The sequence below is a fragment of the Amborella trichopoda genome, chromosome 10, assembly GCF_054954075.1.
Source record: "Amborella trichopoda isolate Santa Cruz 75 chromosome 10, AtrichopodaSantaCruz75HAP2 v2.0, whole genome shotgun sequence".
Taxonomy (NCBI): Eukaryota; Viridiplantae; Streptophyta; class Magnoliopsida; order Amborellales; family Amborellaceae; genus Amborella; species Amborella trichopoda.
In genome coordinates this window covers 45748419-45776056 of record NC_142345.1, presented here as the reverse complement: position 1 = coordinate 45776056, position 27638 = coordinate 45748419, and the positions used below count along the sequence as shown (strand labels likewise).

Below are 27638 nucleotides of genomic sequence, written 5' to 3'. Positions count from 1 at the left end.
ACCTCGAAGATACAAGAGAGAGTCTCCCCAAGACGGGACCAAAAGTGCCCACATAGAATCTAAATTCTCTCTCTCGCTCTCTAAGCGCATGGGTGTGTGCCTATTATTTATTATTGTCCAACATAGTTGTCAATGATTGAGAATTCATCATGTTTGGATCCGAAACCCGAAATTTACCTTATTCAGATCTGGGTATAGATATGATGGGTCGGATTCATATCCAAAATTTAAATGCGAATAGTAATTCAGATCGTATCTGGCTATAAGTGTATTTGATTTGGGTCCGACCCAGTTATTACAAGATTTTACATTATTTTATATATGTAAATATATGTCATTAGTATTTTTTGTTGCATATTATATAGTCAATATATGTGATTGGGCACTTGAGGAGACTCCCAGCTCTCTTGAGTGCCTATGATGCTCTCGTGCTATCACAAAACTTTCGCATGGCCCTAGTGCAAGCTCTTTCTCAATCTGAAGTGTATGAGACCGAGGTTGAGTGAATTGAGGTAGACACTGCAATCCTTAACAGTTGCATGGCTATCACTTTTTTTGATGATGACCTTTAGTTGGGATAGAGGTTTCACAACCGATTTCTCTGTCACTGGTAAACTGCATGCTTATAAGATCAACTAGATCATGTTGGATGTTGGATCCGTGGTGAGCCTTACGTCTAAGAGGATACTTATCCGAATTGGGATAGGGGTTGAGTAGCTTGAGCCGACAAGCTTGATAGTTCAAGAATTTAATCAGTCTGGGGAGAAATTGGTTAGCGTTATCCACCTCAAGCTCAAACTTGGGAACTTGAATGCTTCTACTCTGTTTTATGTTATTGATTCAGACACTTCTTATAACATCTTTCTTGGTCGTCCATGGCTACATGACCATGGGGTGGTTTCATCAATACTCCATCAGTGCTTTAAATATAGCCGAGATGGAAGGCAACATACGGTCTATGCTGATAAAAGATTATTTCCCAGTAGCTTGATCTAGCTTGAAACTCTGGGTTTTGAGTCTATAGAGGTAAGTACTTATTAATTTAGCTTGTTTTTCTTCATTTAATTCTCTGTTTTATTTTTATTTTTTTAAAATTTATTTATTATTAAATTTAAAAACGTTTTTTAGTCAAAATACAGATTTGGAGCTGACGCTACCGGTGGACTAAAAAAAAAGACCGGATTTATATTGATTTGGGATTTTTTTGAACATATAATTCGAGTGACCTCACTTTCTGTACTTTTTTAAAAAATAACTTAGTTTTGGCTAAGATTTGAGCGGATCTCATATAAAAAATCCGCGCATATAAGGCTGTAAACAAGATAACTTAAAATTTTTCTTGAGTTTGCATACTCATGTTTTGGCCCCTCTTCTTTGGTTAAAAAACACATGGTTATGTATCCAAAAAGTTGTGAAAACATGTTTTTATGCAAGATACCCAACATGATTTTGGATACCGTAGGATCCAAACGACAGTTTCCAGAAGTCATTTTCTAAATTGGGGCAAGTAAGCTGTTAGGATACTGCGCGTAGTCGAGGGCCATCGCGTCGGTTTCTATACTGGGGGAAGCGACGAACGGTTCTGCTTTATTTTTTTCTACGATTCCGATTCATACAAGCTAGAGGTTTTCTCTACTTACTCTATTTACCTCATGCATTTGAAGTATTGAACCCTAAATCCCCAACGTTATACAGTAGTTTGTTTGGGGATTTTATGGAAGATGTTTTGCTGATTTTACTAGAATATATGTTCACAAAATAACTTATCTTCTTATCTTTTTTTTTGCATTTGGGCCGCATATTCAAGTAGCACGTATTCTGTTCTTCTTCTTCAGGTTATATTTATAATACATTGTATTCTATCTGATTATATAGTAGTTCAATTTCATTATTTGTTTATTCTTGGCAATATCTGCATCAAGGAGGATTTGATTTTAATGGAATTGTTTTTTGTGCGTTTCAATAAGTGGTTGGGTTCATATTATCTTGTCTCTAGTGAGTCTATTCGTTTCACATCAATTTAACATTATTGGAGCTCTGGTTTCAAGCTAGATTAACTTCAGTTAGTGAGCAGAGTGAAGGTTTTCGATCTTGAATTTGATTAGTTAAGTCGCTGCCTTGAATCAATCTCTTTCTCTTCTCTCTCTGTTTTCTCACTGTAATATATGAATATTATTAATACATCATAGTCAATGGCATCAAAAAGGAAAAAAAAAAGAGAATAATCTCTCTTTCTGGTACTTTCAACTCTAATTTATAGTACCCATAGAGCACTGGGTGCAGGTATTGAGGGCTTTTTAGAGTTCGCATTGTTATGCTGTCACAAGCCGGTGGCCATTTATTTGCTCTTGAATTTTTTGTTTTCGTTTTTTATTTTTTTCATTAAGTGACATTTGAATTGCTAATTAAATTGTGGGTCAAGTTGCATTTTGAAGGGTGGACATTTATAGAGATTATCTTAGTGAAGGCAAAGGAAAGAAAAAATTAATGTCCACCAAATATGGAGAGAGTCTCTTGATGTTCCTCCCTTGGACAGGGAGTCCCCTACATTGATTTGGCGTTTCTCACACAGTGACTGAAAGGGACTAGGCTGCTTAAATCATGGATCCCTTTCTTTAAGTCCACAATGTTCTTTATGTTAGGCACCCAACAGCTATGGAGAGTATCTAATGATGTTGAGCCATCTTCAATCTGCAGAGAACTTGAGAAAACCAACAGATCTCAGTAAGATCAAAGGGCCTTCTGGTTTAGGCCGAATTGACCTTAAGGATGCTTCCTCCATCTGATTGATTGAGGCACCTTGCACCATCCACTTCATTGTAGGTCTCTGTCTAAGGTCATCTTTGGGAGTCACACTCTTCCAATTGTGAACTACTTCATTCTCTCTCCCTTGGAATTCTTGACAATAGGGGCGTAAAATATTATTGGAATCTTTTTGGTTTCATCCTTTAGTGCTTCTGGTTTGAGGGTATTCGTTGGAATTTTTTTTTTGCTATTTTCCTTCGGGATTCCTCATCATATATCTTGGGGATGTTTTCGATTGTGGCTGATCCCCAATCTTAAAGAAATAGGGGGCTTTGTAGCTGTGAAATAAAATAGAAGTTTTGGGGTATGATTTTCACCAAAGCCTTTATATTCATAAAAGACCAGAGCTATTCAATGCTGTCTTATTGGGCTGCTATATATTGAAGTTTTGCATATTTCATGCTCATGTATTGTTTAATTTATGTTCTTTTTGAATTGGATTTTATTATAAATTTAATGCACTTTGTGTATTCTTAAGTGTTTGACTTGTTTAACCTTGAAATATGTGCTGCTTTGCCTTACACCTGATGTTCACCTGAAATAGTTCTGGTAATCATGTCACCGGCGTCATAATGGCGAACTAGAAAATTGAAACAACATCTGTGAGTACCGAGATAGTACATTTCCTATTTTCTAAATGTATTTAAAGGGAGGATGTCCCTTCCTTGTAAAGAGAGTGATTGGTGATTCAGTAAAGAGTTTGATCTTGTAAAAAGATCTTGGGGTGGACTCCCTTGCAGACCTAGAGAAAGAGTATAATCTCTCAGACCTCTTTTTTTTCCTATTATTTTTTTTCTCTCTGCATCACTCTCTCTCAAAAAAAGCACATTCACATGTAAATTCAATGCAAACTTCTTGCCTTGGAATTCAATGCACAGTCAAGAAAGTAACTACATGGTCTCCATCTCCCTTCCTAAAAGCACACTTTTATTCTTCATATCCATTCCTAAACACACTCTTATTTTTAGAGTTAATTAGTGGTTGTTTATTTGAATGAAATACAAGCACCCCTAGACTCCTAATGACGTGGAATCATTTTTCGAGTCAGGACCTTGGTGCTTGTTTTCTGTAACTTTTAAGTTCTTATAAATATTGTCATGATATGGACTCGTGAGCATCCCTGGGGCTTGGGGGATTTTGTCCATTTGTTTGTGGTCTCTAGGTCTTGGAGGGGCATGTTCACAGTTGCGGGAGGTCTCCAAGGGTATTAGATTCAATATGTGGTGTAGAGATAACGAGCTTCATAATTGTTTACTGGGGCTAATGGGACTGAATCATTGAATAATTCATAACCAATACTAAGTCTATGTTACTCATTCATCAAAAAGAGTCTATGTTTCTCATTGCTTTGGGGGCATGAGTGGTTTGGATTATGCTAGGAAGGACCTTTGGGATGAGGAGTTCGTTCAGTTGAGATATTTGGTGATTAGGTTATGGGATCTGTATTCCTTTTGAGAGGCAAGGTTGATAGGATGAATCAGTGTCGATACTACCTTGGGGTTTTTGTGTCAAGTTATCATATGTTGCTCTTCTAGGTGTTGGGGATTCTTCTCGTCTTTTTAACATACGCTGCCATGGGTCATATTTCAAGAGAGGAAAAAAAAAGAAAAAAAAAGGGGAAAAAAAAGAAGAAGAAAAAGCTATGCCAAAGGTCAAGATCTCTATGCATGAATGGATATTCTATATCCTTGCTAACACGTGCATGGTTCGCATGTACAAGAATCCCCATGACTCTATAATGGGATACACATCAAATGACAAGGTAACATCAGAGTAAACCAGTGATTCAAAAAGCAGACTGCATGTTTGGTGCTCTTTAGCTAGTGTAAGGGATGTTTGCCCCCATCCTAAGAGTTAACCAAGCCTTTTCTTGTGAGAGTATGTCACTCTGGAATATGTTGCCTTTAGACTTCTGGGGTTTAGGAGGGGATAGGAAGCACTAGATCTTTGGAGGTCTTGGGGCCTACTCTAAGGTTCTCAGAGATTGGGGCCTTGATCACCAGCTGAGCCCTTGTAAGGAACATTCGGTACACATTATTGGAATTCATGCATCCTAGATTAAGAAATGGTGAGAGTAAGACCTCAATAGGCTTTTTCTTTTTGGGAGAAATGTTAATTGTTGTATTAAATCATAGTGTAGAACAAAAATGCCTCTTTCGGGTTCAGATATAAAAGAAAGAAGTTACCCAAAAAAGGACAACTCAGCCTACAAGATGTAGACTCTTAGAAAAGACCAAGAAAAAGAGAAGAATGGTGCGAAAGAGAGGAGAAAGAGAAAGAGCAGGTAAGATGAAAATGGAAGAGAGGAAGGTGGAGATTCTACACTTTGAAGTTATGCCGGATGGTAGCTCTTTCTTTGGCGAGACTATTTGCCACTGCATTGGCCTCTCTTGGAATAAGATTTAAAGTGACCCGAAGTCCCCTACAAATAGAGTGAACAGGCTAGCCTCCTGGGGAACTGGTCTACTACAATCTCCCTCCGTTAAAAGGGTTTAGGTATTATTTGTGAAGGTGGTTGCTCACTTTAGAACCTCTAAGATGGCTACGATTTCGGCTGTAGTGGAGTCTATGTATAGCCTGAGAAAGACATAATTTGACCGTTGTGATCTGAAAGACTTGCCTCCATACCGCAAGTGTCCCTGGTTCCCAAGGGAAGATCCATCTATATTTAGCTTCAAAGTGCCGTTGAGGGGGGGACCCAGCTTACCCTAGGTGAGGGGACCTTAGGGCAATATAGAAAAAGTTGTTCCAATTGGAGAGGAAAAGTGAGGAACCTAAATTGGCACATAATGACAGTTTCTTTGACCCGAATGCAGTGATAGCTTTGGTACGGTCAAGGATAGAGAATGTTGGTTGTCCACAAGCTCAAAAAGTTCTTGAATTCCTTTCATTCCATATCGTCCATAGAAATGCTAGAATAGTCATCCTCCAAATGTTGCGACCCATTTTGCAGAGCGGCAAGAAGAGGTAGGCTTGAAAGAGTTGCCTCAGGTTCTATGGGTAAATTCATGGAAAATCAAAGAGCTGCACGAGTTGGACCCATAGAGGGGATATAATTGGGCAATGGAGTAGTAAGTCTTTGCAGTTTCCGCGTCCTGTTGGCACATTATGCAATGGGTCGGAAGATAGAGACCCTCCTTTTGACCTGGTTGATGGGGAGGATTTTAGCATGTCCAAGGATCCAAGTGAAGTCCCAGATCTTTAGAGGTACTGGGATAGAGCACATCTTACAGAAAATTGGATTGAAGGGCTGAAGAGGCTGCATCAATGAGTAGAAGGAGGCTGCTGTGATGACTCCGCTGGGTGAAGGACCCCATGTCAGTCTATCTTCCCACTCAAGAGGAACAACGAAAGAGTTCAAAAGTTAGTTGAAGGTCTGAGAGTTGTAGAGCTTTTTTTTCAGATAAGGCCCTTCTAAATGGTGGACTACACACCACCGGGCCTCTATTTGGTCCACATAGTCTCTCACATGAGCAAGTCTGTCTAAGGCTAGGGAGAAGAGGCCCGGCCATTAGTCAGCTAATGTTTGGGTACCTATCCACAGGTCCATCCAGAATTTCATCCCATTCCCTTATTCTACTTTAAATCTGGTCCTAGGGAGGAAGAAAGATCTACTTTTGGCTATGCTGATCCATGCTCGGATCCTCTATGTCTAGGATACTTTGGTAGCCATTCATCGTCGTCACAACCATACTTGCTAAGCACGACTTCCTTCCACAATTAGGCTTCTTGTGTAGCGTATTTCAACCACCAAATTCACATTGGGGCAATGTTAGTTTCTCTTATCCTTCAGCTTTTTTGAGTTTATATAACTTGTTCCAAGCCACAAGGTGAAATTTTTGCCTTTCCTTCTCGCCAGTTCACAAGAAATTTTTCATGAGAGACTGGATGGGAAGTGGAACATTGATATAAAGTATATAGGGAAATTACTAGGGTTGCCTTGTTGAGAGTTATCCTACCCCCCAAAGAGAGAAACCTGCCTTTCCAATTAGCTAGTTTGTTATGGAATTTTACATGACAGTGTCCCCCTTTTCATCAGTTTCCCTATACATAGAGGCAGCCCCAGATAAGTGGAACGCAACTTCGCACAAACACAACCCGGATGGAAGCTTAGGGCCCCCAACTCTTGTTCTTGCACCCTTACCCCAAATGTTCTAGTTCTTTTACAATTGACTCTCATTCCAGTGGATTGCTCGTCGGCTGTCAAAAAGAGCCATAGTTTATCCAGATGGTTTGGCCATCAATAGGCTGTATGAATTTGGAATTTTTTGAGCTAGCTTATTTGAGAACCTTGACTTTATGACAGGAGGCTTCTTTAGAAGTGGAGAAGAATTGCTTTTGAAGGATTTTGTAGGTCTTGTTAGTGTTTGTGACTCTATGAAGTAAAAGTGAATCCCTTCTCACCTCTGTTCTGTTTGTGGAGGGCGACTTGCCAAGGGTGATAGAGTAATGTGCTTCAACATGAGGCTCCAACCTCCTGGGGAAGAGTGGATGTATTCAGGAAGGTTTGTCGATTAGTAATAATTGGATGTCTCCATTCATCATATCCTAAGAGAGATCAATAAGACTGTTGATTCCTAGCTAGAGGGGGTTCCAGGGAGGAGTTGATCGATGGGAACTTTCTCGTGTTCCCTTAAAAATCTTCTTTGTACTCTTTGCTATTTGAACCTCTTGTACATGCTATGTAATGATTTACTCCCATAGAATGATCAAATGTTTCCTAGTTGCACATAGGCACCTTTAGTTGACAGGCCAATGAATGACCACTTCAGAACCTGTTTTCAAGTTGCTCTATCCTTTATTCCTCATTGCAAGCATAATTTTATTTATCTATTCTTCCAATTTCATTAAAATATGATTGCAATTCATGTTTCAAAATTCTATATTTGTGTCCATACTAATTATTACACCTTAGATCTATTAATTTGGCAACATATACTTTTTGCTTGCTAAATCTCATCTGATATAGTTGGGCAACTTTGTATCAGGAGGCCTCTTGATATGTGGTTATATATGCAGGCAGGTTTGCTCCAACTAGAGATGGGAGGAAGAGGAATAATTGGGGACAAATGGTCACTTAGAATACTATGGTTCTGTGCAATTGGAAGCGCAATTGGTAGAAACTTTTATCCACATGTTATAGAATGTTGATTTTTTTCCTCCAGTATTCTAGAGATTTGCCCACACTGTAGTTTGGTTATTGTGTCAATCCATTTAAATGTGGTTGGCATTTGGCAAATGATTTCAGAAAAGTATAGTTGATTCAAAATCTATGTTAGTTTGTTTTTTTTTCTAATGTGTTATCTGTATAAACCTAAAAGTGAGTACAGAGTGTGTGAAAGGAGGGGAACAGGGTACCCACAGACGGGCTCCGCCCAAAAAATAGGCGCCCAAAAAATAGGCAACCCACATACAGGTGCCCTGTACAGAAACTCTCATCGATCACAAATGCTTTACACGAATTGGATCACTAAGGGGTCAATTTCAGTCTATGATAGGAAACGGAGCAGAATAGTCCCCTAGGGTGACTTAAATTGGCATGAGACAGTTGCAGCTGCCATTGTGAGCCAATCAGCCTCACCATTTGCTTCTCTCCAAATGTCATCCCAAGAGATTTGTAGGTTTCTGGTGGTTTTACAGATCTCCTCGAATATGCTGTTGAGCCTCCAAGGCCAAGGGGCACTGCCTGAAGCCCAGACTATAACACAGTAAGAGTCGCCTTCGTTGGTAACTGACAGCCCCCAGCTAGTGTCTAATTTCCTGAGGCCTTCCCGGAGGGCAGAGGCCTCTGCAACAGTTGAATCTGCGATGCCAATGAAAAGGAGCAAAGGGTATTGCTGTTGTGGTCGTGGAACAATCCACTTATTCTTGCAAGTCGAGGATTTCCAAGAGAACACCCGTCAAAGTTAAGATTGATATGGCCTGCTTCAGGTGGTCTCTAGAGGTAAGAGCGCGGGGGCCTCTGAGGATTGAAGGCAAGAATTGAAGTCCAACTGTGTAGAAAATCAGAGTGGCAAAGATTTCTGAAATATATGTGGTGGCCGGCCCAGAAAATGACTGCAGCTCTGATCTTTTATACTAGTGCATCCAACGAAGATATTTGGCTATGAAATATCCTGGCATTTCTTTCAGTTCAGATTGTCCAAAGAGTGGCTACGAAATATCCTGGCTATGAAATATCTATGTAAATTTGTTATTTTGATAATGATTGACTGCTTAAAGTTGTTTCTTAAAAAAAGGAGGCTTGTGTGATGCTTCTTCTGGAACAGCACCGGTGCCCCGAACGGTGCGTGCGTGCCTTCGAGGGCCGGCATCGATCAGTTCCTTGAGTAGCTTCCTTAGCTCCAATAGTTCAGGAGGAGCCATTTTCAGGCACAAAGACTGGAGGCTTAGCCCAGCTCCCGGCTCTTGTGCTCTTTAGAGGTGCGATTGGTCTTCCCATCGCCTCTGTTGGAGTAGGTTTAGAAGTGGTTGCTTAACAAAAATCCAATTCAAAAGGACACAGGGATATGATCATCAAGAAAAAGAGTCGAGGGTTTCAGAGTGCTGAGGGTATCTTCCACCATTCTGTTGGTCTTTTAATAATATATTTTTGTTAATAGACACCGAAAGATCTATTATCTTTGCAAGCATCATATCCAACCTCAATGAGAAAGGTCCCTCTCCTTACCAATCTTATTCCTTAATTAGATCATGCTCGAGGAAGTGATGTATGAAATGACTGGAGGAGTTTGTGGTGCACCTGCCACAGTCTGAGCTTTGCCCCATGAGGATTTTGATACCAGTTAGGCCTACATAAGATATCATCATTCTCCCTTGATAATTTTGAAGAATGCCCTTAAAAACCTGCAGATCCAGTTTTCTCTTGAGAGTTCCCCGGGAAATTAAGCTTCAATTTTGGAAATTGCAACCCCTGTGAATGCAAGTTCTCTCCCACTGGCAGAATTGGGTATATGAGTGCCTAATAAACTGGGTACGAGGAGCCTAGAAGTTAGTTATGAGATATGCCAGTCTTCAAGCATATAGTTAATGCTAATAAGGTCGTAAAATCCTTGCCAATTGACTCCCATCTAATCATGTGGTAAAATCCTTGCCAGTTGAGGGGCCCACTCCCATCTACATCAATTTCAATTTCTTTTACACACTCTACATCCAACCCCACATCCCCTTAACCTCCCCAAGCATCACCACCACCAATCTTCTATCTCAAAATGTAAAAAAATACAGTTCAAAGATGTGTATTTCTAGAAAAGATCATTCTCTAGATTTTTTTATAAGGGATGCATCCCATACATCATATATTCTGTGCAGGTTATCCCTACATGTACGCTTTTAACTTCCATGCTAATGTGTACATGACATAACCTCTTAGAAAATCCTCAAGTCTCATCTCAACACTTGTCAGTGATCCAATTTGACATGGGTTGACATATTTTTTGCCTCTCATTTTTTATCTTGTATCTTTGTACCGATAAATTCTGCCAATAGTCATTGACTTGAATCTTGTGTAGGCCTCTGGATGGTTGGTGTTGAGAGACAGACACAAAATATGGAACGCAATATGGCTCAAAGTTTAAGGGATTTGGATTCAGCTGCAGATGGGCAATCCGATGGCGAGGAAGTTTAAAAGAAAACGATTATTATGAGCAGGATATCAAGCAGTTTTTTCTATTCTGCCAATTTTGACTGAGGGCAGTCTTCGTCCTCTTTTGTTTGGAACGTGCCTTTCATGTATTGTTGTGTCTTAGGCAGGAAATCAATAATAAGCTGTTGAAAATGAATAACTCTGTATCTTGTCATCACCCTTTTGAATTTAGTATCTACTCTCTATGCTTAATCCTGCTTCCCTGGGAATGCCGATCCCCATCAGAAGAGAATTCAATCTTATCAGTTTGGCATTGTCATAATCCTTTGCATGTGGACGTGTTCTTACTATGTTTAGTTTTAGCACATTATGTGCACTCATTCATCACACTTGGTGTGTTTGTATAACTGTTGAGATTTGTTTATGCTATGTTTATGGTGCTTAGTGTTGTGTTTTTTATGGTCTCAAGGAGAGGTCTATTCTTTATTGTTTGACTTTTCCTGACAGAATCAAATTTCAAGATTTGAATTGCAGTGTCCTTTGAAAAAAGGCTTGAACTGCAGAGATTTATTTGTCTCCCAGATGATCAACCAAGTGCTGGGAGTTGCTCAAACAATTGCTGAGCACCTCCAAAAATGTGCATGTATGAAATCACTGAAGCAAATCCATGCTCAAATTTTCCGACATGGACTCATCCGAGATAACTTATTGGCAGTGAAGCTTGTGGCTTTCTGCAGCAAAGCTTCGGGTGATATAGATTATGCTCGCCTGGTATTCAATTGGACTATTGATACTGCAAATGTCTTCCTCTGGACTGCCATGATAACAGGTTATGCCAAGAATCAATCTCAAGTTACCAAGGAAGCCATTATGTTATATAAGCAGATGCACCAGCATGGTGTCCCACCAAACAGCTTTACTTTCTCATCTTCTCTCAAAGCTTGCTCCTTTTTAGTGGCCTCAAATGAAGGGAGACAAATCCAATCACAGGCTTTTAAATTGGGGCTCGATGCTGACATATATGTACAGACTACCCTTGTTGATATGTATGCCAAATTTGGTTGCATTGAAGCAGCTCGTCAACTCTTCGACTCAATGCAGGAAAGAAACTTGGTTGTGTGGAATGCCATGCTTGTGGGTTATTCCAAGTCTGGTTGGGTTGCGGCGGCACGTGCATTGTTTGACGAGATGCCTGAGAGGGATTCTATTTCATGGACTGCTATGATCACTGGTTATACTAATCGGGGAGATATGTGGGCTGCACAAGCTCTCTTTGATCAGATGTCAAATAGAGAAGTAGTAACATCTTGGAATGCTTTGATTGCTGGGTATTCTCATTGCGGGGAGTTGATTGAAGCCCTAGGGTTATTTGATTTGATGCTGGCCGAGAATGTGAAACCCAATCAGGTAACAATGGCTATCGTGATATCAGTATGTGGTCAATTGGGAGCTCTGGTTAGGGCAAGGTGGGTGCATGAATACGTGAAAGCAAGTGGGCTGGAGATGAATGTTTATGTTTACAATTCCTTGATCGATATGTATGGCAAATGTGGGAGTCTTGATGAGGCTTACAAGGTGTTTTGTGAAATACCCATGAAGGATACAGTATCCTACAATGCAATGATTGTGGGGTTAGCCAACCATGGGTATGGCAACGATGCCCTTAAGCTTTTCTTGGAGTTACAGAACATCGGATTGTGGCCCGATAGGATCACCTTCATTGGTGTTTTAACTGCTTGTAGCCATACTGGATTGGTGAGAGAGGGTCGAGAATATTTCGAATGCATGACCAAGGTTTACGAGATTGAGCCCTCTGTCGATCACTATGCTTGCATGGTTGATCTTCTCGGGCGTGCAGGGTGTGTGGAGGAGGCTCACAAGGTGGTGGAGGGGATGGCAGTGGTGCCGCATGCAGGTGTATGGGGAGCTCTGCTTAGTGCATGCGGGATCCATGGTAATTTGGAAGTAGCTGAAATTGCTGCAAAGAACCTTTTCGAAATAGAACCTGGCAATCCAGGTAACTACGTATTGCTATCCAACATCTATGCGAGAGCGAGGAGGTGGGATGATGTTGCAAAGGTGAGGAGGTTGATGAGAGGTAAGGGAGTAGCTAAAACAGCAGGGTGCAGTTGGATTGAGGTGAATAATGAAGTATATAAATTTCTCATTGGAGATACCACTCACCCTATATCCCATTATATTTATTCCACGTTGAGGCAACTTTCTCTGCACTTGATGTTTGTTGGTTATGAATCGGATTTTGGCTCCAAAGCACATGATTACCTTTCTTGAATGATCTGAGTTGTTCATGATGTTTGGATGAATTGCTAATTGTTTTCTATTACATTCCATTGATTTGCGATGCTCGTGGAGTCTGCCAAAAAATGGGGAACACCCTACGGCTGGTCCTTGAAATGTAAGTGTTTTCTGCACCAGGCTACTTTAGAGCTGAAAACATATTTACAGGGTAAAGCACTGATTCTCTTCTGGTTGAAGAGTCCATCAACTGGTTTGAAACATTTGAACAGGATCCATGCACAAATCCTCACCAATGGATTGCACCAGGACAATTTCCTAGTGGCCATGCTGGTGACCAAACTCATAGCAGTCTACAAAGAGGACTACGCTCGATTGGTTTTCATCCAGGTAGACCACCCTAATGAATTTCTATGGACTTCCATGATCCGAGGATATTCAAGCAAAGGCCCTTTCAGAGAAGCAACTTTGCTTTATAAACAAATGCTCCACAAGTGCGTCTCACCCAATAATTTCACCTTCCCTTTTATTATCAAATCTTGTGCCACTCTGCATTCTTTAGCAGAAGGGGAACAGGCCCATTGCCACATTGTAAAGCTTGGATTTGAATCCAACATTTTTGTACAAACATCACTCCTCAATATGTATTCGAAGTGCCAGAGGGTTGGGATTGCACAGCAATTGTTCGATTTGATGACTGAAAAGAATGTGGTTTCGTGGACCACCATGATTGCAGCTTACAGTAAGCAAGGTCAGGTGCTGTTGGCATGGAAACTCTTCAGTGAGATGCCTGAGAGAAATGTTGCTTCATGGAATGCAATGATTGATGGGTTTATTCGATCTGGAGATGTGGGCCATGCCAGACAACTCTTTGACAGGATGCCCCTAAAAAACTCGATCTCTTGGACCACTATGATTAACGGTTACTCAAAGGCCAGAGACTTGATTAGTGCGAGGGCTCTCTTTGATCAAATGGGTGAGAAAGAAGTGATTGCATGGACCACTATGATTTCTGGTTATGCTCAAAATGGTGAACCGGGTGAAGCAATCAAGCTTTTCAAGATGATGCAGGCTTCAGGTGTGAAGCCCGACGAGGTCACAATGTTGAATGTCCTTTCTGCTTGTGCTCAATCAGGGCGTATTGAGCTAAGCGAATGGATATACAATTGTGCCAAAAGGTATGGATTTGGGTCCAGTGTTCAGGTACTCAACTGTGTTATAATCATGTTCTCTGAATGTGGAGCCATTGAAATTGCCTACAGAATGTTTCGGTCCATGCCCCATAGAGACGTTGTGTCCTACAACTCCATGATCATGGGGTTTGCATCACATGGCCATGCCAAATTTACATTTGCATTGTTATCCATGATGGTGGTTTATGGGGTGGCACCAAATAGCATAACCCTTACTGGTTTGCTAACTGCTTGTGCTCGTACACAGCTGGTGAATGAGGGTTTATGGTTTTTCAAGTTGATGCTCCTCAACAAGATGGGTGATGATGTCAATTCTATGGCCGAGCACTATGCATGCATGGTTGATCTCTTGGGCCGTGCAGGCCACTTGGATGAAGCCCATGAGCTCATTGAGCATATGGGCATTGAGCATAAGAAGGCTAGCGCATGGGGTGCTCTTTTAGGGGCGTGTAAGCTACAGGGAAACGTTGGTTTGGCTGAGGTTGTGGCCAAGCAATTATTTGACTTGGAGCCTGAGAATCCAGGAAATTATGCGCTCCTTGCGAATATATATGCGGAGGCGAGCATGTGGGATGAGGCGACTACGGTGCGAGAGATGATGAAACAAAGGCAAGTGACCAAACCAGTAGGAAGTAGCCGAGTTGAAATGGGCTTCACTGGTGATCTTTGATATGAAGGTTTATGATGCTTTGTGATTTATCCAGCTTTTCATCTCTGTCATGTTGGTGGGCATATATTTTTCTGAGGAGACGACGTTTGTGCAACTTGTGTCAGGTATTTTGGGTAGCACATCTTGTTTTGACCCAAAACGTGGATTACTGGTGGCATCCTGTCTGCCTATTCCATGTGGGCTTTGCTTTTTCTTCTCAATTATGGCATAATTTTCATTCTCTAACTTTGATGGGAAAAAGGTGTCTAGTCTAAATGTATGTGTGTGTGTGGAATTCCCCACCGCTAAATTGAGCCACATTTCAAAAAAAAAAGTACAATGGATCTTCTCAAATCTCTTTGGGCCATCATTAATTTAATCGAGTGCAAGAGAAGCATAACCAACATGAAGTTTCACAGATCCAGTTAATCACAAAACCCCAAACCATGAAAATCTGTGTCCATTAACTGCTGCTTCTTTTTCTTTTTGTCTTCACATAACAAACTCCTCCACAGTAACAAAGAAAACAAAGTGACCTGGTACTAAGGTACCTTCCTATGATATCTTGCTATGTGGTTAACTTGTTCCCCTCTCCCCAATTTTGATTTTCATGCTCTTTGGTTGCCGGAGTTCATTAACTGCCTAAAAAGCGGGGCAAAATTTTGGTTCTTCCTAGCTCACTTTTAGGTGTAAGACAACGCCCTTACGTTTGGAGTAGGGGGTGTTTCTTTTTTATTTTTGGAAAAGTATACAATGCGATCATTTATCTTTTGTACCGTGTGGTCATAATTAATCTTGACCTTTAGATGTGAAATTGAGTGGTTGCTTTTATTCCTCCATCGACCAATCAAAAAATTCAAAAAATTTTTTTTTTTTCGAACTTTGTAACACTTGAGTTATTGAATTTCACATCGGATGGTTATAAGTTATTGTGGCCTCTATGTACAATGGTCTCATTATATACGATCTCATTTGTCTTTATCACAAGTTTGAGCATGAGATTAAACCGGCAAGTTTTGCTTCAAAAGAAAACGAAGTACTATCACTCACTAAAGGGAGAATTGGGTTTTGGTGAGATGGGTTGAGAAAGTTTTCAAGTTTCTTTCACCACTGCGCAAATAAATCAGAAAGGAAAATTTCCACTTGAGGTGTCTCCATCCTTAAAGCTCTTCATTGATTTTTATCATTCACCGAACTGGGTACAACAATTTAAGGCTCCAAATAAACTCCCTCTCTCTCTCTCTCACCTAATTTCTGGGCAGTTGGCTCTATCTCTTCTTTTTCTCTTCCTCAACCACAAATGAATGGAATAACTACTCTCACACAGTTTCAGAAACCCTATCTCTCTCTCTCTCTCTCTCTCTCAAAGAGTGATATTTTTGGTGGGGCTTTGTCCCAACAGCTTGCACGTGTTTTGCGCCTGTGACCCTGCAACAATGGCAGACCATTGGATGGGGCATATCCCAATAACTTTCCGCACTGCAAAACAATGTCATACGAGATCTTAGAGCAAACAATCTCGAGATTGCATATACTTTAAATTGAAACGCTTGTACGGACTTATGAAAAAAAATACATTAACTGATTTTTTATTAAACAACTGCAAGTTAGCTACCAAAAATCTTAGGATTGATGCTAATTGTTTTTGTTAGGCATGGTTAATGCTATTGTTATCTCACTTCCACTCATTCAATTAAGATATGAGAGGATTAGACAACTATATACTTCCAAACAGGTATAAATTATTCTTCATCACAAAACTTTTTCTCAACTAATTGTGATCCCTCTAATATTAATATATATATATATATTTGATGTTCAAATAGGACAATACTAAGGTTTAGGTCTTTGGGATGGGAAAGGGTTGCTCCACCGTCCATCTTGGGCCTCTTAATACAAGGTGTAAAGAGACAAGATAGAAGTAGGCTCCACGTGTGCGTCTCACGTGGGATGCTTGGAAAAGCTAATGCGTTGGGGCCAAGGGAACTTCATTTTCATTATATAAAAAAACAAAAAACATATCATAAGATATCTTATTATTATTCCCGAATTTTGTACCGTTTTCGTTGCGTGCAACATTTTTGTCTACACCTTCGAAATTTAAATGCGTGATTTCATCTTCAAGCAAGAGCATAATCATATCATATCAATATTTTGACTTTCCTCTCCCATTGGTTCTTTGGATTTTAGTTGTAGTCCCTTTGTGAGTGCCTTTTGTTACAACTATTTTTCGTCAAATATGCCCCTCAACAACCCCAGAATAGAAAGCCGTAACAGTCTTAGCAGAATGTCCATTTGCTCCTTTGGGTGTAGAATGTACAATTCTATATACGAGTATTTTAGGACTCAATTTTTTATATATGCTTTTTATGTTCCAGAAAAAATATCGAAGAAAGATTCGACTTTTAGTTTAAACTTTTAAAAAAACTCAATAATTATTCTTTTTAAAAACTCTCTAGCTAAGGTCTTGGCTTTCATTTTCACCCAACAGATTCAAAAGTCACTGATGATTTAAAAAAAAGAGAAAAAAGGTAGGGGTTCGTCATCCTCATTGAATTATCTATAATAAAATGTAAAGAAAACGTAATTCGTAAAAAAGGTACAACCCGAACCAAATTGCACCTCCTAACCGGTGTTATATTAGATCTACAATGCACATAGCCAGCCCACTTAAGTCTATTTTCTTTCGTCTTATCATCTATTGAGGCCACGCCTAAATTCCCTTGCATGTATTCATATTCTCAATTCGATTTTTATTGTCACGCCACTAATTTATTTCAACATTCTCATCTTAGCTACCATCATCCTATAGATATGTTGTTTCTTGACTGTCCAAAATTTTATCTCATTGAGCATGGATGGTCTTACAATCGTCCTATAAAACTTTTTCTTCAGTCTCAATGGTATGCGACGAGTACATAAAACTCCGGATGCATATATTCACTTCTCCAATCAACTCTACTTCAATATGCGGTATATTTCCTAATCTCTCAATTCTTCTAGATTATTGACTCTAAATATATGAAAATATTTTTAAATATCAAAAAAAAAAAAAAAAATTTAAAATTTCTTTAAATTTATTTGCCACCTTTGATTTGTACTCCCTGGACACGTTTAGTTCTGGCCATATATTCATACAAGGCAATCTTCTTCTTGTTGGTCCCTACTTTGATTAGTCTCCATATGAGATAGACATTATATTTTATGTCGGAGGCACACACAGTCTTCATCAAGAGAGAGAGACAGAGAGAAAGAGAGAGATCGTATTTATCATTTTTACAGTCAAATTTAAAAACCTGAGGGCTTTGGTATACCATCTTTTGTACGTGTCAAGGGCCTCGTTAACTTTTCAAAAGCTAAGGGCTTTTTCATACCGTACCATCTTGGGAGAGAGAGGGAGGTTTTAACTTTCAACAACAAACGGCTTTTTTATTGATTTTGAAAGGAAAAACTTTATAATAATGTATTAGTAAGGTGCATGTTTTTATGTTGAAAAAACCTTCAAATGGATCATTTCAACTTTGAGATTCATAGATATAAAACAAAAAATATTTTTAATCTTAAAAATGGTTCATCTTTTAACACAATATCTGGAACATCCATTTAAAATATTTTTAAATATTCAGAGATCTTCGAAACGTTAAATTAGGGCAACCATAGATTTCAAGGTGGCACTCAAACTGCATTTGCATTTTCGGCACGGCAGAGGTGCACCTTTCAAGTATAAGTTTGACACGTTAAACGAACCTCGCCTTTTTTTTAATTTTAATTTTCTTTCCACTGAAAAGATTGCCCGTATTCTTGTAATTAATCGTCGACATAGAATCTTATTTTGAATTAAACACAATTTAATTAAGAATCATAAGTGATATGTGCTCCCTCGTTAATAATGGAATTAATTAATTGGGGAGCAATGAAAGCATGAGCAAGTGAAGAAGGTCAGGTCAGGTGAGGTTCGTGCCTTTGACCTTTAATGGAATTTTTGATTTGATGTGACACACCTACCCTACCCTACACAAACTAAACTATGAGGAAAGTGACACCACCACCACCATACACGTGTTGAGTTGGGATTAAACCCTAGGGACATTATGGTCATTATAAAGAAGCTGGGACGTGGTATCATTCCTATCCTTTTGTTGGAAGAGTCAATGAACGACCAAATGGCCCACAAATTGACCTACACCCCTTTTATCTACCCTAAACCACCCTTCCCTTTTAACAAATAGAAGACCTCTCTCATTTGATATTTGAGAAAAGAGTGTGCTTTGTATGAGGCCGAGGCCCTCAACAGTCAAGGAAGGCACACCTTCAAATAGTGCCGGAATATTAGTGTATGAGATCTGAAATTTTAATTTCCATTTCTAATTATCAAAATTAGAGGTTAAAAAATAGTGTGTGTAGATGTATGAATACTTGAAAATTGACAGTATAGATCATAGATGCACAATTTCGATGATTGAATTGAGTTTTTTTTAGCATAGAACCAACCTCTTCTAGTGAATTTTTTAAATGTGTCTCAACTTTATTGCTTGGAGCCCGACCTTTATATAATTTTTTCCCTTGAAAAGAAAAAAAAAGGTCAGTTGGTGCTAATTCATTTTCATGGGGAGAAAAGGAAGGCAATAGGTTTTTTTTTTTTTTCCCCATAATACGTCATGGTTTTACCTTTTTTCCCTTGGATTCTTCTTGGGTTTTGTGTGTACTTTTCGGTTTTTCAATCGATTGGCTTCTCTTAACCACTTGTATTTTGTTTAGAGGCTTCAAAGAGAAAGGCACAAGCTTAGGAAATTCCACATTTTGGCAGCTTGTTACTGTTTCATTCATCTTTTGTTATGTTTAGAAAAGGAGTGTTCACCTCAATGAAAGCATCTCTCTTGTAATTCAATACAAACATTTTCCTTGTTAAACCACCAAAATTGCATCAAAATTAAAGGAAAAGAAAAAGAGAGAGAATCCATCTTTTAATTTGATTGAAGGAAGCAAGAGAGCTCCCAAGAATCTCTCTCTTCTTATTATATAGTATTGCTACTTGCATTATAACACCAATTCATAAAACTATAAAGGAACATTGGTACTCATAAATTTCTTTGGTTTGCTTGTATAACATCAAAAAACAACATATTTTATTTTTAAACATTGAGAAAAAAAGAGAGAGAGAGTATAGCTTACTCTTGCGGGAGCACCTTGTATATTTACTCCTTCAGGATTTATTTCCTGTGAGAGTTTGTAATCCGTTTTAAAATAAGCAAAAATTAGTGATTTGAACTATTTATCATCTTACACATAAATTTTTATGTGATTTTCTATTTTCTACCATTCTTTTGATCGATTTTCAAATAGATGTATCAAAACGGATTTTGAAATTTATCAAATACACCTAGAGGAAAATGTTAAAAGTTTAAGATCAATCAAATATTATTTTGACAAGCGAAAAAAAAAAAAGTGGTTCTCCAATTCCTAAAATGAACACTTAGATATGGCTACAGAAAGCCTCCCATCAAAGGATAATTAAGATGGTGTTTTATTAAGGGAGATTGAACAAATCATGTGCTCCTGCGGGACCAAACAATCTCTTAGCTTTGAAAAATTTAAAAAGAGAAAAACTTTTTGAACGGAGCTTTCTTCTCCTTTACCCACTTTCATCAAATGGGAGAATATGCAGGGACCCACGTAACCCCAAAATGAATCAAATAGCAAAGGATACTACACTGTAGTAATGTGAATCCGTTGTCCGGCCGGTTACTCGAAAAATCCGGTGATCTGTCTTTCCCGTTTACTTGTTCAGTGACAGGGAGTTTTCTATCATTTTCCATGTAATCAAATAATAATTAATAATTACTTCCTCTCTCTCTCCTCTTTATTTTCAGTTTCACTCACCCATTATGGTGTCTCTCTCTCTACATCACGGGGATGGAACGAAGCCTCTGGTTTCCTGTCCTGCGTCTATTATTTTAGGGTTATCCGTCCAGCATTAAACATGCAGCCTCACTTCCCGCTCCTCGCCTGTCAAGTTTAGCTTCATGTTATTTATTGCCGGCGAGAGAGAGAGAGAGAGGTTGCAGGGTTGAATGTAGAGAGAGAGAGAGAGAGAGAGGTGCATGGGTAATCTAATTTATTGGTAGAGAGATAGTGAGAGAGTTTGTAGGGTTTGGTGTAGAGAGAGATGGGATCATGTCTATCAAGAGAGGGGAGGAGGAGGGGCTTTGGATCACTGCCTTGTTCATCATCACCATCTTCTGCTGTTGGCAGCATCTCTAGGCGCCGCCGCAAGAAGAGAGGGGCTCCATCTTCTATTGGAGAATGGCCCCTGAATTCGGCCGCGGCCGCTGCGAAGCAGGAAGCCGAGCTTCAAGGGCTCCCGGGGAGGATCTTTGTGAACGGGTCGACTGATTTTGCGTGTTTGCATACACAGCAGGGAAGGAAAGGGACTAATCAGGACGCCATGCTCATTTGGGAGGTCTGTTCTCTCGTGCCCTCTCCGCATTTCTCCTTTCACCGAATCATTTCATGTTTCTCCATTTTATTGATTTGATGGGATTGCCGGGTCTAGTTATCGAATGTTCCGTGTAAATTTTGCTTGATCAGTGTCCTGATTTATTCTTTCGTGATGGATATTGGGTTTTTATGTTGGGGTTTGCATGCTCTAGTTTCAAAGATGTGTAAATGATATCAGAGGAGTTGGGTAAATGTGCAGCTGTAGTATTTCTGATGTTATTGTTTCTTTTTTTTGGCAATTGGCTATAGCAGTAGGCGGACTCAATAACAGTTTTGATCTTTGTTAGCATATCTAGTCTGAGCTGTTAGAAAGAAACAGTCTGTTTGTCTTCTAAAAAGGGCAATAAAGAAGAAGAACGAAACAGAGGCTTTCTCCTTCCTTTCATTAGTGCTATTTGTTTCTGAAATAGGGGTGATTGAAAATTCGTCATGAAGCTTTGAAGAGTTCATAATTGCAAACTTTGTACTTTTAATTCTTCAAATCATGCCTTTTTCCTTTTTCTTTTTTTTGCTATGCGAGCGGTGGTCTGTGCTGGTCGCTCACTGATTATGTTAATATGGAAGAAAATAAACTGGAGGTTAGATAGACCTCCTGTATACAATATTTATGAAGATCCTCAATACAAGTGTTGTTTCTATATACAAATCACCTGGAAAGAGTGCATAGATTCTCACTACAAGTATCTCGCTGTATACAAAATCATGTGGAAGAGTATATGAAAGATCACTGTTCTCATCATCAATAGTGTTAATGTATATTGTTGTTTGCTTTTGGTATCACCATCATCATCATCATCTTTTTAATAAGATTTTTTCTTTTGCAGCGGGGATACAAAAAATGATTTTTGTATTTATTTATTTATTTTTAAATGGCATGCATGGATACAATGGTACTCCTTGAGAGCTTGATGCAAGCTTGACGAACTGAGAATTGGACCTGATAATTGGATCTTGTTGACCTTCTCTACTGATGAGTTGTAGCCATCTGATGGGGAATTTCTAGGCATTGATACCATTGCCATTTGGAGCAGTGGTAGTTCTTCTGTGGGAGTGCACTCTATTGTGAGGTCGGGCATTTGGAAAGTCCTTGAAGATAATTCATATCCCACTTGAATCTTGTCATCATGAATAGGAATATCATATGTTCTCCCACCTTGTTCTCCTATTTTTCTTTCTCAAAAATAAAAAAATATAAAAAGCAGTTGTTATTCTATCCTCTCTCCTTATTCCAAATGCTCATTTAGACTGAGAACTGTGCTGCTTAGAAAATGTTCTCTTCCTACCTTAGGAAGTCAGACACACTCTTTCGTAATCATGAAATGCTTGTGTTTGCTGAAATTAATCAACTTTTACACTTTGATGAAGATAAGTTTTGCTTTGTAGTTGAAGTTGTAACTATTATGATTTTGTTCACATGTTTGTTGATATAATGAGACACTGAGAGGGACGCGTGTGACTTCTACTATGTGCATTATGTGTGAGAAGTAGCTGTAGCAACGAGTATTGGCCTTTAATATCTGGCTTGTTTATAATTAGCATTGATTCGTGAGTATGTGGCCATTTGTGCTCTATTGCTTCTTGAAATTGATTTTATCCAGAGACACTGGAGTCACAGTGACTTCTAGTATGTGAATTATGTGTGAGAAAGCAGCTATAGCAACAAATATTGACCTTTAATATCTGGTTTGTTTATAATTAGCATTGATTCGTGAGTATGTGACCATTTGTGCTCTATCGCTTCTTGAAATTGATTTTATCCAAAGACACTTGAGTCACAGCTAGTCATTTGTCATTTTTATTATTAGTAGCTGCTGCCACATCTTTTGTATTATCCTTCAGAATGGATCATGTGGATAATTATTGCCGCAATTGAGATGTCAATGTTTCACATCTGGTTGTACTTTTTCTTGTATGTCGGACCTTGTGTAACATATTCATTGGGTGCAGAAGTCGCTATTGGAGGCTCCATAAATCTAATGGCTAATATGTTGCAGTTGGTTTGTTATTGTTTCTTTATGTTGGATTTTGTTTTAGGTGCCCTCCTGCTTGCAATGATGCCTTCATGTGCTGGCAGTGTTCTTGGATGGCGTGAAACTTTGTAGCTAGGTCTGATATCTAAAAAACAATGGAGCTTTGTTGCTAGGTTTCTTGTGATAGAGGGTGATTACTTGGCTTGAGGTAGTGGAAAACCATCTTGGGGGTAAAAGGAGTTTATTTATTTGTCCCTTCGGTTTTTTTTTTGTTCTGGGGAGAGGGGGTGTGCTTCATTTCGCAGGCAGTAGTTCCCGTTCATAATGAAGCCAACGAATTGGCTTATGGTCTAACCAGCAAGAATGCGGACAGTGCAGGGATTTCTTATGTACCCCCTCTTTTTCGTGGGGGAATGGGGCAATGGGCTGGGGAGTTTGATGTCTCAGATAACTTACATTCTGTCCATGCAGGTGGGTGCTCTGCAGCTCTAGGTTACTTTTGATTATATTAATGTGAAAACAGATTAGCCAGAGAAAACTATATAATCGATAGGTCAACGGGCTACTTAACAATTGGCAGTTGAGTAGTATCTCAGAGATTGCGAGTAATTTTATTTTTCACATTTGGCATAATTGTGACTTGTAATCTAAAACATGGAAAATTTTTCTATTGTCAGTTACACAGGAACCCACCTGGCCAAATCTGGCTAGGGAGAGGAGACATGCATGATTATTGATAGTTGAGAAAAGCAGTAGATGGGCTTGTTGGCGGCATTTGGGCTTTTGGATGTGATTTTTCCTACTTTTTTTTTTTCCCTGATGACATGTTTATGTTGGAGCACAACTGATCCTTTTTAGTATATCTTTCACAATCCATGATGTTGGAAACCTTAATATGTATGTGAGACCTGGTTTGCTGTAGTAAATTGAAATTGGTTGTTATATTCATCAGAAACGACTTGAAGTTGCCAAGATTTCCATAGAATCTTTTCCAAATTAAGATAACCAAAGATCTACTACAAAGTTGTGGTTTTACTTGTTTACGATCTGCTGTAACTTAGTTGTTGTAGTTCAGTGCATGCCTCTTTATATGGAACCATTGAAATATTAAAAAAATACAAATATCTGCCAAATGCCTGTGGTTCACTAAAAGATATTTTATTTTATTTTCTTTTCTATTATTATTATTATTATTTTTTCTTTTGGGTCCTGTTTCATTCACTGTCAAATATTTTCACACCATATTCTGCATTGGTGACCCAGTTCTGCTTCTTACCAGTGAAAGAAAAATCATTCATGTTCCTATCGTCTATTCATGTTAATTGGCAATAGCTCAGTCGCTGCCATCATTACTTACTGGTATAATGTCTTGATCTCTAGAAAACCTTATGTAAATGCCATTTTCATGCCAAATGAGAATGCCTGGTTTTGATACCAAATAGTCTGCATAGATTCATTTTCTTGTGGCACTGAACTAAATAGGCTGTGTAATTATGCCCCTGTATCTTGTGATGTGTTTTTCAGAAGATTAAGCACTAGAATTTGTGTGAAACATGTTTCTGCTTTAGTTTCTCACTATTTTCCTGACCAGATATATATACGGCCTATGGCTGATTAAATTACTATATACCTCATGGAATGACTCTTCCTCTGGGGTTCATCACATCAGAATTTTGGTTCAAGAAATGATACCGTCTTCTGTGGAGTCTTTGATGGCCATGGTCCCTATGGCCATATGGTGGCCAAGAAGGTAAGGGACTCTCTCCCTCTGAAGCTGAGCAAGCACTGGGATGCCAATTTGGGTATTCAAAATGGCCTTCACGAAAATGGGAGTCTGAATGGAAGCATGAATTCAGAGGAAACTGCATCCATTGGCATGGATGAAGATCTGGGCGACTCCATAGATGCAGATGAATATGAGAAGCTCCCAGAGATACACATGACATTAAGACAGTCCTTTTTAAAGGCTTTCAAGGTTATGGACAAGGAATTGAAATTGCATCCGACAATTGATTGCTTCTGCAGTGGAACAACAGCCGTTACCTTAGTAAAACAGGTGATAATTTTAAAGTTTTAAACCACCTCTCAGAGCTAACACCCCCCACCCCCAAAAAAAAAAAAAATACCAAAAAGGAAAAAAATTATTGTTGTATCAACTTAATAGGACCTGCCGTTACTAGATTAGACCTGTCGACTGACTTGCAACCCGTTACTTCCATTTCAGGGTCAGGATCTTGTAATTGGAAATGTTGGGGACTCCAGAGGAATTCTTGGTACCAGAGATCAGGATGACTCCTTGATTGCAGTGCAACTGACTGTGGACTTGAAGCCAAATCTCCCAAGTATGCTTTTTTGTATTTTCTCTCTCTTATCACTTCGATTCATTTTCCCACTAACCACTTTGTGAAGTTTTACCTTACCATCAATTAGGACAGGCCTTCCTGGCTCATCGTGTGGCCCAATGAATTCTGGATGTTTCTTCAGGAATCTATATTAGATGTTTTGCTGAGAACTCCTCTATATTTCATTGGGACACCACATATTTGATAAAGCTTAAAGCCTGAATTAAGTACCAAATCATTAGACCGTGAAGCTAATGCTATTGAATGGACAATAAATCCTCTCGGGTGGTGGTCAATTCTTTAGTTGATTGTGAGATTCCTTGGTAGATGACTTGAGTTTATTGGAGTTCAAGGGTTAGACTTAAAATACTTAATGCTATTCCTGTACTGAAGCCTCCATTGTCTAACTTATCCTATGTTTGAGCCCATTGAGGTTGAAGACTGGATAGTCAATGCTTGCTTGAAACCCTAAAGTGTCATCAAACATTGATGTGACATTTGGTGGGCCTCTAAGCTGTAGCTTGATCACAAATGAATCATCAATGGCTCCCTTGCAATTGCATGGTTACTTGACTCAAATGATGGGGTGCTGCACATTGGTGCCGGTCTTTCAATCCCTTGAACCAATGGCTAATTTTGTTCTAAACGTGTTATATTGCTTCTATGATTGAAGTCACCTCCTATTCTCGCTGATTTTCTCTTTCATCTTTTTTCTTTTATCCAGGGGAAGCAGAAAGGATCCAGCGCTGTAAAGGCAGGGTTTTTGCCTTGCAAGATGAACCTGAGGTTGCCCGTGTATGGTTGCCTAATAATGACTCACCTGGGTTAGCCATGGCTAGAGCCTTTGGTGATTTCTGTCTAAAAGATTTTGGCTTGATTTCAGTCCCAGATATATCGTACCATCGCATCACAGAGAGAGATGAATTCATTGTTCTGGCCACGGATGGGGTACTCCTCTCTCTCTCTCTCTCTCTCTCTCTCTCTCTCTCTCTCTCTCTCTCTCTCTACAATGATTTCACCTATCTCAGGTATCAGTATTCCATGGACTAAATAAATAGACGTTTTTCTACACAAACAGGTGTGGGATGTCCTCACAAATAAGGAAGTTGTGGACATAGTGTGGTCGGCCCCGTCTCGCACAACTGCAGCCAGAGCTCTTGTAGAATGTGCGGTGCGTGCCTGGAGGCTCAAGTTCCCTACTTCGAAAAGTGATGATTGTGCTGTGGTCTGCCTCTTTTTCAACAAGCCACCCCCCCAATCAAAGCAAGTTGAGGACAAAGCTTCATCGGAGCCTCCTCTAACCACAACCACAGATGATACAGCAAAAGCCACCACGCCTACAGGAGAGTCTAATACTTCCAACCTTGAGGAAATATCAGAAAGAGATGGTGCTTGGTCTCTTGTTCCAGAGTTTGATCACTCAACGAGTGTTCGTCACATTGAGGAGATTGTTCCTGATCCTGATAGGCCTGAGGATTTGAAGGAAGCCAAGCAAGCTGGTCGGTGTCATTCTACAAGAAGCCTTGCAGAGTGCATATCAGCCACCGAAGAGGAGGAATGGTCGGCTCTTGAAGGAGTAACACGTGTTAACTCTCTCTTGAACCTCCCAAGGTTCTTGTCTGGGGACAAGAGATCACTTAGCTGGAGGAAGTGGTTATGAAGGAGTGGGGGGGAGGGGAAGCCCCAAGTATTAAAGTAGAAAGCTAGTGAGAGAAAATCAATAGAAACAAACAGAGCAGCTATGGCTAGTATGTAGCTGTTAGTGTACAGTCACAGTTTGCACTCCTCTGGTTCATGGCGAGGGCTAGGATTTGAGTTTGTTCTTTGAATTGGGTTCTGCCAAAACTGGTCTCTCTCTCTCTCTCTCTCTCTCTCTCTCTCTCTCTCATGTTCTCTCACAGACTCTCTGGGGCTTTGGCCCTAGGTTTGTCTGTGTGTATGAGGTACCATCACATATGGGGTCCCTGCCCTCAGTTATTGTAAGAGGATAACTTATTTGCCTTTTTCTAGTTTGAAATCTGAGATTTGATTATTTAGTTCGGATTCAAGGTGTCCATCTGCATTGGTGATGCATTAGGCATGGCGTGAGACCAAATACATGCTGCTCCTTGCATCAGCTCAGTGTGTTGATTTCCTGAGTATTTCTGATGAGAACTCTATTATTTTAGTGCCAGCATATATGTGGTTCTCCCATGATTGATTAAAGCTCTCTCTCTCTATGCAGGCCCATCCACGCTTTTAAATTTGGAAAAGTGTTGGATGATGAACCTAGCATACGCAAACACAAAAGAATACAGAATGCGAAAGGAATGCAGAATGCGACCATAGAATATCAGCATT

The 27638-nt window shown here is 39.5% G+C and overlaps 2 protein-coding genes and 1 pseudogene across 4 annotated transcripts; all 3 read left to right on the top strand.

The window, feature by feature from the left end:
- The first annotated feature begins 1314 nt into the window (after nucleotides 1-1314).
- LOC18447381 (putative pentatricopeptide repeat-containing protein At5g37570) lies at nucleotides 1315-14842 on the top strand. The gene is made up of 2 exons (XM_088849373.1): nucleotides 1315-1625; nucleotides 10317-14842. Exon 2 carries the CDS (start codon nucleotides 12752-12754, stop codon nucleotides 14507-14509), a length of 1758 nt encoding a protein of 585 aa, XP_088705499.1. The 5' UTR covers nucleotides 1315-1625; nucleotides 10317-12751; the 3' UTR covers nucleotides 14510-14842.
- On the top strand, nucleotides 10973-12682 carry LOC148780280 (pentatricopeptide repeat-containing protein At5g66520 pseudogene; annotated as a pseudogene).
- A 5543-nt stretch (nucleotides 14843-20385) lies between the features above and the next one.
- Nucleotides 20386-27341, top strand: LOC18447382 (putative protein phosphatase 2C 66). 3 transcript variants are annotated; one of them, XM_006857481.4, is made up of 5 exons: nucleotides 20386-20948; nucleotides 24626-25012; nucleotides 25181-25298; nucleotides 26023-26246; nucleotides 26377-27341. In XM_006857481.4, exons 1-5 carry the CDS (start codon nucleotides 20655-20657, stop codon nucleotides 26956-26958), a joined length of 1605 nt encoding a protein of 534 aa, XP_006857543.2. In that variant the 5' UTR covers nucleotides 20386-20654; the 3' UTR covers nucleotides 26959-27341. The 3 variants fall into 3 exon arrangements, with proteins under 3 accessions (XP_006857543.2, XP_088705498.1, XP_020531203.2); XM_088849372.1 differs by having other exon boundaries at nucleotides 24548-25012; XM_020675544.2 differs by lacking the exon at nucleotides 20386-20948 and adding an exon at nucleotides 21811-23427.
- The last annotated feature ends 297 nt before the right edge of the window (nucleotides 27342-27638 follow it).